This window comes from Haliotis rubra, unplaced genomic scaffold (assembly GCF_003918875.1).
Source record: "Haliotis rubra isolate DU_JTF1 unplaced genomic scaffold, ASM391887v1 Scf108, whole genome shotgun sequence".
Lineage (NCBI taxonomy): Eukaryota > Metazoa > Mollusca > Gastropoda > Lepetellida > Haliotidae > Haliotis > Haliotis rubra.
Window position 1 is genome coordinate 2,214,598 of NW_025764981.1, and position 15,099 is coordinate 2,229,696.

At 42.5% G+C, this 15,099-nt stretch overlaps 1 protein-coding gene across 1 annotated transcript in view; it reads left to right on the forward strand.

The window, feature by feature from the left end:
- The first annotated feature begins 3,017 nt into the window (after window positions 1-3,017).
- Window positions 3,018-15,099, forward strand: part of LOC124281593 (sodium/potassium/calcium exchanger 4-like) — a 28,434-nt gene continuing 16,352 nt past the window's right edge. Inside the window, exons 1-7 of the mRNA XM_046717535.1 lie at window positions 3,018-3,299; window positions 8,027-8,206; window positions 9,867-9,950; window positions 11,238-11,341; window positions 12,349-12,449; window positions 12,943-13,241; window positions 13,788-14,003. Of these exons, the coding sequence (XP_046573491.1) occupies window positions 3,110-3,299; window positions 8,027-8,206; window positions 9,867-9,950; window positions 11,238-11,341; window positions 12,349-12,449; window positions 12,943-13,241; window positions 13,788-14,003 (1,174 nt within the window). The 5' untranslated portion in view covers window positions 3,018-3,109. The remainder of the gene's footprint in view (window positions 3,300-8,026; window positions 8,207-9,866; window positions 9,951-11,237; window positions 11,342-12,348; window positions 12,450-12,942; window positions 13,242-13,787; window positions 14,004-15,099) is intronic.

The window sequence follows — 15,099 nt, forward strand, 5'->3', positions numbered from 1 at the left end:
CATGGCACTAATACTTTAAGATATTGATATGTACATGTACATCCCAAATCGTGAAGTCAGTTGCACCACTGATGCCACCTTTGTTCCTTAATGTTGCTTGCTTCAATCCTGATTCCATCTTGGTTCCATCTTGATTCCATCTTGGTTCAATCCTGTTTCCATCTTGCTTCAATCCTGGTTCCATCTTGCTTCAATCCTGGTTCCATCTTGCTTCAATCCTGATTCCATCTTGCTTCAATCCTGGTTCCATCTTGCTTCAATCCTGGTTCCATCTTGCTTCAATCCTGATTCCATCTTGCTTCAATCCTGGCTCCATCTTGCTTCAATCCTGGTTCCATCTTGCTTCAATCCTGATTCCATCTTGCTTCAATCCTGGTTCCATCTTGCTTCAATCCTGATTCCATCTTGCTTCAATCCTGGTTCCATCTTGCTTCAATCCTGATTCCATCTTGCTTCAATCCTGGCTCCATCTTGCCTTAATCCTGGTTCCATCTTGCTTCAATCCTGATTCCATCTTGCTTCAATCCTGGCTCCATCTTGCTTCAATCCTGGTTCCATTTTGCTTCAATCCTGGCTCCATCTTGCTTCAATCTTGATTCCATCTTGCTTCAATCCTGATTCCATCTTGCTTCAACCTCCATCTTGCTTCAATCCCTGATTCCATCTTGCTTCAATCCTGGTTCCATCTTGCTTCAATCCTGGCTCCATCATGCTTCAATCCTGGTTCCATCTTGCTTCAATCCTGATTCCATCTTGCTTCAATCCTGGTTCCATCTTGCTTCAATCCTGGCTCCATCTTGCTTCAATCCTGGTTCCATCTTGCTTCAATCCTGGCTCCATCTTGCTTCAATCTTGATTCCATCTTGTTTCAATCCTGATTAAATCTTGCTTCAATCCTGGTTCCATCTTGCTTCAATCCTGATTCCATCTTGCTTCAATCCTGGTTCCATCTTGATTCAATCCTGATTCCATCTTGCTTCAATCCTGGCTCCATCTTGCTTCAATCCTGATTCCATCTTGCTTCAATCCTGATTCCATCTTGCTTCAATCCTGGTTCCATCTTGCTTCAATCCTGGCTCCATCATGCTTCAATCCTGGTTCCATCTTGCTTCAATCCTGATTACATCTTGCTTCAATCCTGATTCCATCTTGCTTCAATCCTGGCTCCATCTTGCTTCAATCCTGGTTCCATCTTGCTTCAATCCTGGCTCCATCTTGCTTCAATCCTGATTCCATCTTGCTTCAATCCTGGTTCCATCTTGCTTCAATCCTGGCTCCATCTTGCTTCAATCCTGATTCAATCTTGCTTCAATCCTGATTCCATCTTGCTTCAATCCTGGTTCCATCTTGATTCAATCCTGGTTCCATCTTGATTCAATCCTGATTCCGTCTTGCTTCAATCTTGATTCCATCTTGATTCAATCCTGATTCCATCTTGCTTCAATCTTGATTCCATCTTGCTTCAATCTTGATTCCATCTTGATTCAATCCTGGCTCCATCTTGCTTCAATCCTGATTCCATCTTGCTTCAATCCTGATTCCATCTTGGTTCCATCGTGGTTGCTTTGTGTTCCTTGGTACCATCTTGGTTTTGTCCTGGTTACATGGTGTTTTTTGTTTCCATCTTGGTTCCTTGGTGTCCCGTGGCGCTATCTTGTGTCTTTGATGGCAGGGCCGCCTAAGTCATGGGCACGCTGGGCAGCTGCCCCAGGGCACCACGAACACAGAGGACCCATGATAATCTATGTACGTTTGTGATTTCCTGTCAACGAATAAATAAATGCTTAACCAATACATTAAGCTATAAATAATAAATTTCTGGAAAATGCATATTTAGCATGAGTTGCAAGATAATGAATAAAAGGTTTTTTTTTCCATTTAATAAATCTTTAGCCTTTTGCCCCTTTCCGTGTGTGTGTGTGTGTGTGTGTGCGTGTGTGCGTGCGTGCGTGTGTGTATAATACTGCAAAGAAGAGCCTGTTTGATTGTGGTACATTGTATAGGAAGGACATCTGGTTTAAGTATACAGTATTTCGTTTGTGGCGGGGCGGTGGGGTAGCCTAGTGGTTAAAGCGTTCTTTCGTCACGCCGAAGACCCGGGTTCGATTCCCCACACGAGTACAATGTATGAAGCTCATTTCTGGTGTTCCCTGTCGTTATATTGCTGGAATATTGCTAAAGGCGGCGTAAAACCATACTCACTCACTCACTCATTTGTGGCTATAAGAGGTTCAGTGTGTTTGGTTTCCTGTCGCTTTGAAAGGTTTTCCAGTTTTCCAGACTCGTGTCATCTAAATTCGAACTCAAATTTAATGTCGAAAAGCGGCTCATTTATGGGCATTGAAGCCCTTTGACAGAACAAAGATCATTACATGATCTTGGATTCGACACCTAATACAGATGATCCTTACACCGTAAAGGGGGCGCAACTCTAGTGTACCATATACCGCGTGGCCACCTGTGCTCTTGAATATGACATCACATACGGAAAATTCAACCATCTCCCTTCCCCCATCCCAACTCTCCTTCCCGGGTCTTCTACGGGCACTCGTGAAGATCCGGGTTAGAATATTGATCTTCAGTAACCCATGCTCGTTGTAAGATGCGACTAACTGGATTGGGTGGCCAGGCCCGATGCTCATGCTGTTGATCACTGGATTGTCTGGTCCAGACTCGATTATTAACAGACCGTCACCATATAGCTGGAATATTGCTGAGTGCGGAGTAAAACGAAATCACTCACTCACTTTTATACGGGCTGTTATCGTCTAAATTTTATAAACACTCGAATTCAAGTCGCCCTTTACTTGATAAGATACAACTGGATGTACAGCGTCCACGCACGTTTGAATCTGTTGTAATCTGCCCAAACATCCACTGACCCAGAGGACACAAACAATGGGGGATTTGATAATACGGAGATAATCTGACCTTCAGCGACCGCCGACCGAATTATACATGTACAGTCTTCGATATTGTCATTGTTTACATCAATCTGAATCACGGTGACCCCACTGTGTCACTTATGTCGTGCAGAGAAGGAGACACTCGTCTCACAGAACACAGTGCTCCCGTGTCTGGGTATTAAAAAATCTATCGTTAAGTTACGATGGGGAAATATTCTTTTAATGGTGTATTATTGAAGCGGGCGACAACTGTCTGTTCCGTTGCCTCCGTTTATTTGGCATTATCGGGATTAGCGTTAATCTGGCGTTACCTGAACTTGGAACCTGGGGATGAGTCATCATTCCTACATCCGGGCATTAGGAGGGATTCCAGAGACTTGGAACTTGGTGAAGGTTAGTATTTTCATGTAATCTAGATTATTAAATTTTATATAATCTAGATTATTAAATTGTATATATTCTAGGTTATTAAAGCCTACGGCGAAATCACATTATCGGGGCCTGGGGGTGGGGAGAGAGAGGTTACTATTGGCCAGAAGCTACTGTTACTCTAATTTGTCATAGATATGTTCATTTATTTGTACAAATTTAAGACCGCTATCTGAGTGGGTTACCCGCGCGTCGGATACAAACATCATATACAAACATACCGTGGCAAATTAAATCGCTAAAGAATGAGTGATAAAACTAAAGCCGGCGGACTATAAACCTATAGTTTAAGTTTGGCAAACGGGAGACGAGATTACAATCGGTCTCTGTTCCAACAAATATCTTGGCCAACATTTTACATTTTTTCAAACTCGATATCATGTGAATAGAAGTAAAACATGTTGGTCGCTTACAACCAATCAAATACTGCGTAGATATCACGTTACAATATGTGTGCTTCAAATGACGTCGGCATCGATGGAAATGGAGAAGAACCTAGCAACAACACACATTTTTCGTATGAAACTTTTTTCTTATTGTTTGGGGGGAAGTTGCCAACTACGCGAAGCTGTCTTTACATTACGTAGCCACGGCTTCGAACCTTGAGTTGTCAATAAACACAGGATGGTACCAGACACATTGTAATTAATCCATATGTGATGAAGGTCGGTGGGGTAGCCTAGGGGTTAGAGCGTTCGCTCGTCACGCCGAAGGCCCGGGTTCGATTCCCCACATGGGTACAATGTGTGAATTTTCGTGATATTGCTGGAACATTGCTAAAAGCGGCGTAAAACCATACTCCCATATGTGATAACGTGACGCTTCTGTCATTAACAACGTGTTTGTCTCACCATGTAAACGTGTGAGTGAGTGAGTATGGTTTTACGCCGCTCTTAGCAATGTTCCAGAAATATCACGGCGGGGGACACCAGAAATGGGCTTCAGCGTGACGAGCGAACACTTTAACCATTAGACTACCCCACCGCCCCTGTACTAGTGCACAGATACATGGTATTTATAGAAATTGAGTCATTTTCAGCGATACTTGAAATCAAATGCCTTCAATTAACTATGTAAACCGATATTTCCCGTTCAGGCCCAGAGGGCAGATAAACACTAATCCCTCTGAACATGTCTTGAATACCACAGTCCAGTTCTCGATACTAATGACATATGTGTACCAAGGTAGTTCTCAGTTTCAATTCACACACTATTTATCACAAAAGGTGGACATACCATGAAGTGTTTATAATATTGATTCTATTGTTCTTGTGTTTGTTTATTAAAGTTGCAATCAACTATTTTAAGCAGTGTTCTATAAAATAAACTCGGAACCACGATGACTGAGCAATATTCGCTTTTAATTCTGTTTTTGTTTTGCACAAATTTATACTGCTCACACACTATTGACATTGACATAGCCTTAATGTGAATACATGAAATAATCAACGAAAGCCGTTGGTTATAATAATCAGGCTAGCCATACTCGAAACGTTCGTAGCCCTACGAACTTCAACAAACAACAAACATCTATCGAAAACACCAAATGCAATTTCGATTCCATGTGTTTCACGCCGTGGAAAATAAGTAGCAATCGCGTTTGCGCGAATGTTCGTATTTCAGAAACCTACATTTGCAAACACACTTCTCCTGAAGAGACTAAACTGATGTGCAAAAAGAAAGTACACAGGTTGTGTTTCTTCCAATAAGATAAAAATAACAAAACCTTTTGATGAAATGGAAAATGTATGTTGAAGCACACTGTAATACACGTGTTTTAACAGCAAAATGACATTTTAACAATAAACTGCGATGTAGTGATGACCGCTGCAGACGGTTCCTACGATGCTGGTAGGTCAAGGCCATTCCACGCAGCGGTCGGTAGGCCCATACATGCCAGCAGGACGAAGTCGTCTTGTCACTGTGAATCGGCTTACGCGATGACCCAATGATGTGGCTGCTGATGACGTCACCGTCAACATCCAGTTGCGTAGGTGAATAACCCGCAGATAGCGATCCTCTTGGGGTGTTGTGACTCTGGAACGTCCATTTCTGGGTCGATCACATGTCTGGCCTGTCGTACTGAAACGGTTAAACAGCCGAATTATGGTTTGTCTTGTGCAACCCAATGTCCTTGCAATATCGCTGTTGAAAGCACCCATTTGTGTCATTCCTTTGGCCCGTTCTTGTTGCGCCGACGTCAATCTTGGCATATCCTCGTGAGATTTCTGTCAAGTGATTGTTCAGTCTTCACGGCAAACAGGATTTATACTCTCTGTCAGAAAAGTGCTGGTGCATGGGACAATAATCACAATTTTGCAAAAACTCGTGCAAAACACGTACAAATGTTTTTGGTTGCATTTTGGCAAATGAAACATGATGGTTGCGTTCTATACAAACAATGTTTTTCAATAATTTTATAAGTTAGAACGCATATTTTGGATTGCAACAACAATTACACCTGTGTACTTTCTTTTGCTCGTCAGTTTATATTCCCTGCTACCTGTAAATAATCGAGTCTGAGCAAGTCAATCCAGTGACTGATATTATGAGCATCGATACTCGTACGCAGTCGGGATGCCATGACATACCTCAACCAGTTCAGTGAGCCTGACCACGTGATCAGGGTATTGACCTCTTATGACAAACATGAGATCGAACCTGACCCGAATCTTCACGATGGTATAGGGTTATTTGAGCGCATGATTATGGCTTAACGCGGGTTTGAAATTTCATTCTGAAAACTGGTAATACAGATAGTCAACGATGTAGGGAGATCGAATGTTGTTTTACACCGCACAAAACAATGTAAGAAAATATCAATTCTGGGCAAACGAGTGGATGATATAATGAGCAAAGAAATACAACCAAACATCCACAATAGAAACCAACCGATCCTCACTAGCCTTATACCACACGAAGAACTGTGTCATGGGGGTCATGTTTCAAAAGAATAAGGGGCGGTGGGGTAGCCTAATGGTTAAAGCGTTGGCTCGTCACGCCGAAGACCCGCGTTCGAATCCCCACATGGGCACAATGTGTGAAGCCCATTTCTGGTGTGCCCCGCCGTGATGCTGATGGAATATTGCTAAAAGCGGCGTAAAACCAAACTCAGTCAGTCAGTCAAAAGAATAAGCATTTCAGTAACTCTAAGCTTTGTCACTTATCAATGCTTAGTAATTTTGGTAACACGCACACAATGTTTGCTAAATTCCGCATTCAAATCACACTAAATAATATTAGGTAGTGTTGAGGTTGTTTTTTGGTAAAATAATAGCCAAAGCACCTGGGCCCCGTTTCACAAAGCTATCGTAGCGATCCGACTGTCGTACCTCCTATACTGTAACATAGACGTACGACAGTCGTAGCGCTACGATAGCTTTGTGAAACGGGGCCCAAATGCTTTGGCTATTATTTCACAAAAAAGGTGCTTAGTTTCTTTTGTAGGTCTATTTAGATTGTAACTTAAAACTTCATGATGTGGTCTTATGATGTTGAGTGAGTACTGTCTACGCCGCTTTCTGCAATATCAGGGCGGGGACGCAAGAACAATTACTTCAGAAAGGTACCCCAAATGAGGAATCGAACCTGGCCCTTCAGCATAATGAGCGAACGCTTCGGCGCATTAACCTACCGCCCTCTTTATTGTATGTGAAATATGAACAGAGGAACGCTTCTATTTTAAAATGTTTAGCTTAGATCTACAGTGTTGAGATCTTCTATCATTTAAGCAGCGGTGGGTAGCCTAGTGGTTAAAGTGTTCGCTTGACACGCCGAAGACCAAGGTTCGAGTGGGCACCCATTTCTGGTGTTCCCCGCCGTGATGCTGCTGGAATATTGCTAAAAGCGGCGTAAAACCAAACTCAGTCAGTCAGTCAAAAGAATAAGCATTTCAGTAACTCTAAGCTTTGTCACTTATCAATGCTTAGTAATTTTGGTAACACGCACACAATGTTTGCTAAATTCCGCATTCAAATCACACTAAATAATATTAGGTAGTGTTGAGGTTGTTTTGGTAAAATAATAGTTAAAGCACCTGGGCCCCGTTTCACAAAGCTATCGTAGCGATCCGACTGTCGTACCTCCTATACTGTAACATAGACGTACGACAGTCGTAGCGCTACGATAGCTTTGTGAAACGGGGCCCAGGTGCTTTGGCTATTATTTCACAAAAAAAGGTGCTTAGTTTCTTTTGTAGGTCTATTTAGATTGTAACTTAAAACTTCATGATGTGGTCTTATGATGTTGAGTGAGTACTGTCTACGCCGCTTTCTGCAATATCAGGGCGGGGACGCAAGAACAATTAAATCAGAAAGGTACCCAAATGAGGAATCGAACCTGGCCCTTCAGCATAATGAGCGAACGCTTCGGCGCATTAACCTACCGCCCTCTTTATTGTATGTGAAATATGAACAGAGGAACGCTTCTATTTTAAAATGTTTAGCTTAGATCTACAGTGTTGAGATCTTCTATCATTTAAGCAGCGGTGGGTAGCCTAGTGGTTAAAGTGTTCGCTTGACACGCCGAAGACCAAGGTTCGAGTCCCCATTTCTGGTGTTCCCTGTCGTGACATTGCTGGAATATTGCTAAAGGCGGCGTAAAACTAAACTCACTCTATCAATATAGTAACGGGCACTTCAAACGTTGACGTTTAACCCCATTTTCCCCCACGTAATCATCCTCTATTCCAGAGGAAGCCCTCAACTGTACACCTAGGTCCGTGGACAACTTCTTCGGCAACTTCATGACGCTAGAAGACACCCAAGGCGGCGGCGTGTTTGTCCACATCCTCATTGCCTGCTACCTCATCGGCGCCATGGCTCTCATCTGTGACGACTACTTTGTTGTCTCTCTGGAGAGAATATGTGAAGGTGAGCTATCGTACCTCATGGTTTTCAGCTAAATGGAGACTAGGAAATTCATACTATCGGTAGTTTTGATCATATCAAAATATTCAAATAGATAAAAACTTGTGAATATATGGGTTTTCATATTTGATGACGTACAGTCAAGTACCCTTGTGTCGAACTTACGGCTCTGTCGAAGCGAAGGCTTGGTCCCAGCATATTTGGTTTTTAGTTTAGTTGTTTAACGTCGCATTCAGCAATACTCCAGCTATATGGTGGCGGTGTGTAAATAATCGGGTCTGGACCAAATAATTAACATCATGAGCATCGATTTACGCAATTGGGATACGATGACACTGTAAACTTAGCGAGCCTGACCACCCGATCCCGTTAGTCGCTTCTTACGACAAGCATGGGTTACTGAAGAGCAATCCTAACCCGGATCTTCACGGGTATTCTTTCTGTTGTCATCTTTCCTTGTGTCGAAACCTCGGATAACTCGAAGTATTTCTGGAAGTCCTTCCAACTTCGACACAACAGTGTTATCATATCAATCAAATGATAACCTAAATTAATTTGGAAAAAACAGTAAGTGAAAGAGTTCAACCCCGTTCAACCCCGTTTTCAACACAATTCCAGTTGTATGTTAGGCCACATAAAAATGTTATTGTTTCTCGTCACTTTTGTACAAAAACAACCCCTTCGGGCGGATTTTACTTTTACATTCTATTTTATTTTATGTCCAAAACCCCTTGATTTCTGTGGAAATGTACCCTTTTCTCCGATACAAAATCAAAACTTAGAAGTGTGAAAAATCAGGCAGTTTGAGAGTCAAAGTTGCATTTTTTGTCTCTAGTGTAAAAAAAGTAAAAAAATCTGAGTGTTGGGTCGAATTTTTGGGTCGGGCGGAAATGAGAAACAAGAATATTTTTATATATGGCCTTACCTTGCCGCGGGAGGAAAGTACAGCAGATCACAGACGTTGACCACTTTAGTGAAACGACGAACAGTGATGCATTGACCTCAAGTTAATATACTTGGTCTTGAATTAGACTGCAACCGGAGCATGTAACATTGTCCTTCTAAAGTCTAGGATGTGAGTCTCCAAATAGAAATACCAGTACTGTGTTTAATATATCAGTCTGGCATTACTGCTGGAACACAAGTCTTCAGCAGGTGCAGAGTTGCCTCCTTTAACCATGACAGGATCCACTGACTGTAAGTTCGAATCCTAGATTCCAGGATATTATCCCTGGTTTGGAAGCACCATATGATCGCTGGTGTTACCAAAGATGACCCTCGCCATGCATCCAAATCACCGGAATAGACCTCGACGCGATGCAATGAAGCCCTCACACTGTTAACTGGAACAATCTATGTACCGAAAATTCCAAAAATATGACGATGGTTACACAAGCCATGTGTAGTAATTCCCAAGATTTATGTCCAGTAAATATTATTATCTGAAAATTCTCTTCCCTCTCTTTCGGATCCATAATCTCGATGTGGCAGTGACGATATTTGCGTGACTCAATACATGCAAATTAAGTACTATAGGCAGACTTAATACGTCGATTTACTTCGAAATCGAACACGTGAAAGTCAAACAGTAATGTCGTAGAATGTACAATGTTTACATAGTATATGGTTGGATTACATAATCAGATCATACAATCTGTTTCAGATTTACAGATTGAGTCTGACGTTGCCGGGGCAACCTTCATGGCGGCAGGAAGTTCTGCTGCGGAATTCTTCACGTCTATCATAGGTAAGAAATATGTGCCAGAGAGACATTAATGAGAGGAGAGGTTGGGGAAAGAAACCATCTTTCAGGATGCATGTAGCAGATAAAACCCATGTATATAGTGTATATGTTAGAGTTATCACGAGTTGTTTCCCAAATTGAAGCTTAAGTTAACAGGGGAATCGGTTCTCAAAAGGACTCTGTGTTTAACCAACAACAAATATATGTTAAGGCAGTAACACACAAAACTAACGATTATAGCGACGGTCAGGTTTGACAAAATAGGAAAGAATGATCCCCACTCAAATGCTTGTCTTTTAACTTGAGATGTAATCCGATATGAGGGATCACAGACAAGAGTTAGCTCCCCTTATATACCTATGGAAACGCTGCACGACCCTCTATGATGTTCTCGCTAGAAAGCCCTATAGGGATAATATTATGTAATAAATTCCAGAACTCTGTCTAAATATAGCACAAGTCTGAATATAGCACAAGCCATTGCTCCTTACTGAATGTTAACAGGTTCAGTGTATTGCAACTCTAACATTGTTACGGTACCACTGCCGCCGAAGCCATGGCCTCAGCAAAACGTTCAAACGTTTATGGTAGATGCGGTGGACAGTTCAAAATTGGACACATCCGTGACACATGTAATGTCCGATGCAGTATCTTATTTTGACTTGAGTCGTGTGTTCCCGTGTTACTTCAGGTGAAGGGGTTGATGGAGTAGACCAGTGGTTAAGGTGTTCGCGCGTCACGCTGGAGACCCGGGTTCGATTCCCCACATAAGCACATTGGTGAAGCCCATTTCTGGTGTCCCCCGCCGTCATGTTGCTGGAATATTGCTAAAAGCGGCGTAGAACCCAATTCACTCACTCACTCACTCAGGTGAATAACTGACTTGCCTTTGCATGTGTTTGTGACGATTGCCTGGCGGGTCGTGATATGCTCACCGTTTCACGAACACGTGGTATCATCGCTATTTCATGGAAGTGGTTTTGTCACTTTCACCCATGTGTCAGGCTCTACCCGTGCTGAAGGCGAGTTGTCTCGCCGCAATGGCATGGTCGTTGCTGACGTCTTTATTCACCGTGTACCCAGACTCGAATATTCACAAGCTGTAATGATACAGAATTGATGTATTACACACAGCAGCGTTCAAACAACATTCGGTCATCTATTTTTCCAAAAATGTTCAACGCATTTATTATGATTTTAGCTTGTAACAGGTCGTAAACCGTACCCAAACTAGAATAGATTAAATATTTATAATTTGTTAATTCAATCCACATATTCTCGTCTCAACAGGTGTGTTCATCGCCAAGAGTGACGTTGGCATCGGCACCATCGTTGGTTCAGCCGTCTTCAACCTCCTGTTTATAATCGGCATCTGTGGAATATTCGCTGGCGTGGTATAATGTCATTATTTTTTTGTCGCATACATTGTATCACTTTTAGAATTATTGATTTTAGTTATTAATTTTTTAGTTCAACGTATACATTCTGCCTACGCCAATGTAAATATGTCCTCTTATACGGCTACAACTGCGCAGTACACGCGTCTGTCGCGTGTCACAAGAGCTATCGTGGCAGGTTTTCTATTTTTTTTGTATGACATCTCTTTTTATCAACAATCGACGCAGTACGGTTTCTAGGTTATACAGATAGTCACTTCTGGCTCCGGTGTTTTCATATTCCGTGATATGATGAGAGTATATCGAGAATAATACTGTTGACCGACTTGCATACACGTGCCATAATGACTGACTGACAGAGTTTGGTTTTACGCCGCTTTTAGCAATATTCCAGCAACATCACGGTATATCGATTGTACCCATGTAGGGATTCGAACCTGGGTCTTCGGCGTGACGAGCCAACGCTTTAACCACTAGGCTACCCCACCGCCCCAGTGCCATAATGACCATTAAGGCCACTTCAGATAAGGGCGGTGGGGTAGCCTGATGGTTAAAACGTTCGCCCGTCACACCGAAGACCCGGGTTCGATTCCCCACATGGGTACAAGGTGTGATGCCCATTTCTGGTGTCCCCCGCGGTGATATTGCTAGAATATTGCTAAAAACCGCGTAAACTTCAACTCACTTACTTACAGTTCAATGTTGCGTTCCACTTTCTTTTTTGTCACTTTCTGTTGCAGGTTCGAGGTCATGTCTATGTTAATGATGTGAATATTGCTAAAAGCGGCGTAAAGCCATACTCACTCCGATAGGTTTACCTGTGTAAAACACCAATATATATACTGTCATACTATGCAGATAAGTTGTAGAAACACCATGAGAGGTGACGTCGGGTTTACCAGACAATATAACTGAGGGGAGGACGTTGTATGGATATGACAAACCTCCGGAAACAATACATGACCTCACAGATGGTCTCTAATTAACGATGAACGTGTTTTCAGGTGGTGCAGCTAACGTGGTGGCCGGTCTTCAGAGACACTGTATTCTACCTGTTCTCTGTGCTGGCTTTGGTCCTCGTCATCAAAGATGGCGTCGTGGAATGGTAATATTACAATGACAATAATGGACATTAGATATACGCCATAGCTCAGAAGGGTTACTCGGGAACACGTTATGACAAACGGTTTGGCTGGCATTTGAAATACATCTGGTAATATAATATAATATAATCGTATTCGCTGAAACATAGCAAAACCAAATTGCTTGAGCTTGACAGATAATATGTCGAAAAATATAACATAAAAATAACTGCATTTGTATCGTTTTCTTGGTGATTCTACAAACTTTTGATCTCCCCTCGTACATTAAATACTGTTCAATGTGGGGCGGTGGGGTAGCCGAGTTGTTAAAGCGTTCGCTCGTCACGCCGAAGACACGAGTTCGAGTCCCCAGATGGGTACAATGTGTGAAGCCCATTTCTGGTGTCCCCCGCCGTGATATTGCTAGAATATTGCTTAAAAACGGCGTAAAATTCAACTCACTTACTTACAGTTCAATGTTGCGTTCCACTTTCTTTCTTTCACTTTCTGTTGCAGGTTCGAGGCCATGTCTATGTTAATGATGTGCATCATCTACTTCGTTATTCTGGCTTTTAACCGGAAGCTTGAACATTTGGCACAAATGGCGGTTAACAGCTTCCGGTCATGCGTGAAGGGGTCAGCTGATCTGGAGGATAACGAGGTTAAGACGCCCTTGCTTCAGGGAAAACGGAAAAGTATTTCAAGCGAGGTTGTTGAAGTGGAAACAAGTTTTTCCGAAGTTGAAAGTCATTCCACACAGTCGGAGGTTATCAGCGAATCCGGTGAAATCAGCCCCTCATCTTCTGACAAGTCCTGTAAATGTCTCAAAGTCCTCTAAAATTCCATTGGTCTTAAACACGCCGATTATTAACAAAACAACTTATTATCTTTTATATACTTGATAGAAAATCCCCAAGAAGATACGGATTAAAATTGGTCTTCAGCAACCCATGCTTGTCGTAAGAGGCAAGAGATCTAATGTTGTTTTACACCGCACTCAGTAATAAATGAAAATATTGATTCTTGGTCAACGAGTGGCTGATATAATGAGCAAAGATAGCGAGAGCAATACATAATTTTGCACCAGTTTCGTATAAGTCGTATGACACACTTGCTCAAGTGTAATAGTTTAGTTTCTTTATTGTCAATTTTATTCATGTACATTTGTAAAACAAGGTAAGCAAGTGTGACAGCCCTCTTCATTGTCGTCACGTTCAATTGTTTAATGACGTCACATACGACGAAATACAAAAACAATGGTTGCTGGGCAAAAGTGATATGTGCACATGTTACTGGGTCAGGCGTTAAACAACAAACAACCAATACTTATACAATTATGACGTCATTCTTCTGTTCCATAGTACCCCATCACCATTCTCCTTGGATTGTCCCGGAATCGTTCTTCCTGAGAATATTCTGGGTTGCCATGGTTCCCGTGAAAATGTTGTTGTACGTGACGGTGCCGGACTGCCGACGACGGACGAAATGGAGAAAGTTGTATCTCGTCACCTTTAGCATGTCTGTCCTCTGGATCGCAGTCTTCTCCTATGTGTTGGTCTGGATGGTCACAATTGCAGGTGAGTTATCTCCCTTCGTTAGACATAATGCGCATGCATGTGCTCCATGCATGCACGTAATACTGCCCATTGTTTCGGACAGGTGGCAAAACATAAAAACAAACCATTCGTCGTGGAAGCCCAGTGGTATTAAATGCGCTCAGGGCCCTGTTTCACAAAGCGATGGTCGTCCTACGACTGCCGTAACTCTATGTTAAAGTATCGGAGATACGACACATGTAGCGGTATGATCGCTTTGTGAAACGGGCCCCTTATCAGTACCTCACTCATTCAGGGCAAGTCAGGTTTTTTTAGTAGATGCTTAGGAGGAATCAGTGTGTGCGTGTATGGTGTGGACACATCAAGAGCAATACGGGATTCACGAAAATAGGATCCTGGCTTCCACAAAGGACACAACTCCGTATAACACCCATAAGTGGCTGTTGTTTTAAAAAGGGTTTGTTGTTTAACAAAGTGTTGTGTAACAAGGTGCTGTACTGTAGGTGTTGTACTGCCGGGTGTTGTGCACTCAGGTATTGCTGTGTGACAATGTAGTGTTATGCTCTACGGTGTTGTGCACCCAGGTATTGCTGTGTGACAATGTGGTGTTATGCTCTACGGTGTTGTGCACCCAGGTATTGCTGTGTGACAATGTAGTGTTATGTTCTACGGTGTTGTGCACCCAGGTATTGCTGTGTGACAATGTAGTGTTATGCTCTACGGTGTTGTGCACCCAGGTATTGCTGTGTGACAATGTAGTGTTATGCTCTACGGTGTTGTGCACCCAGGTATTGCTGTGTGACAATGTAGTGTTATGTTCTACGGTGTTGTGTACCCAGGTATTGCTGTGTTACAATGTAGTGTTATACTCTACGGTGTTGTGCACCCAGGTATTGCTGTGTGACAATGTAGTGTTATGTTCTACGGTGTTGTGGACCCAGGTATTGCTGTGTGACAATGTAGTGTTATGTTCTACGGTGTTGTGCACCCAGGTATTGCTGTGTGACAATGTAGTGTTATGCTTTATGGTGTTGTGCACCCAGGTATTGCTCTGTGACAATGTAGTGTTATGCTCTACGGTGTTGTGCACCCAGGTATTGTTGTGTGACAATGTAGT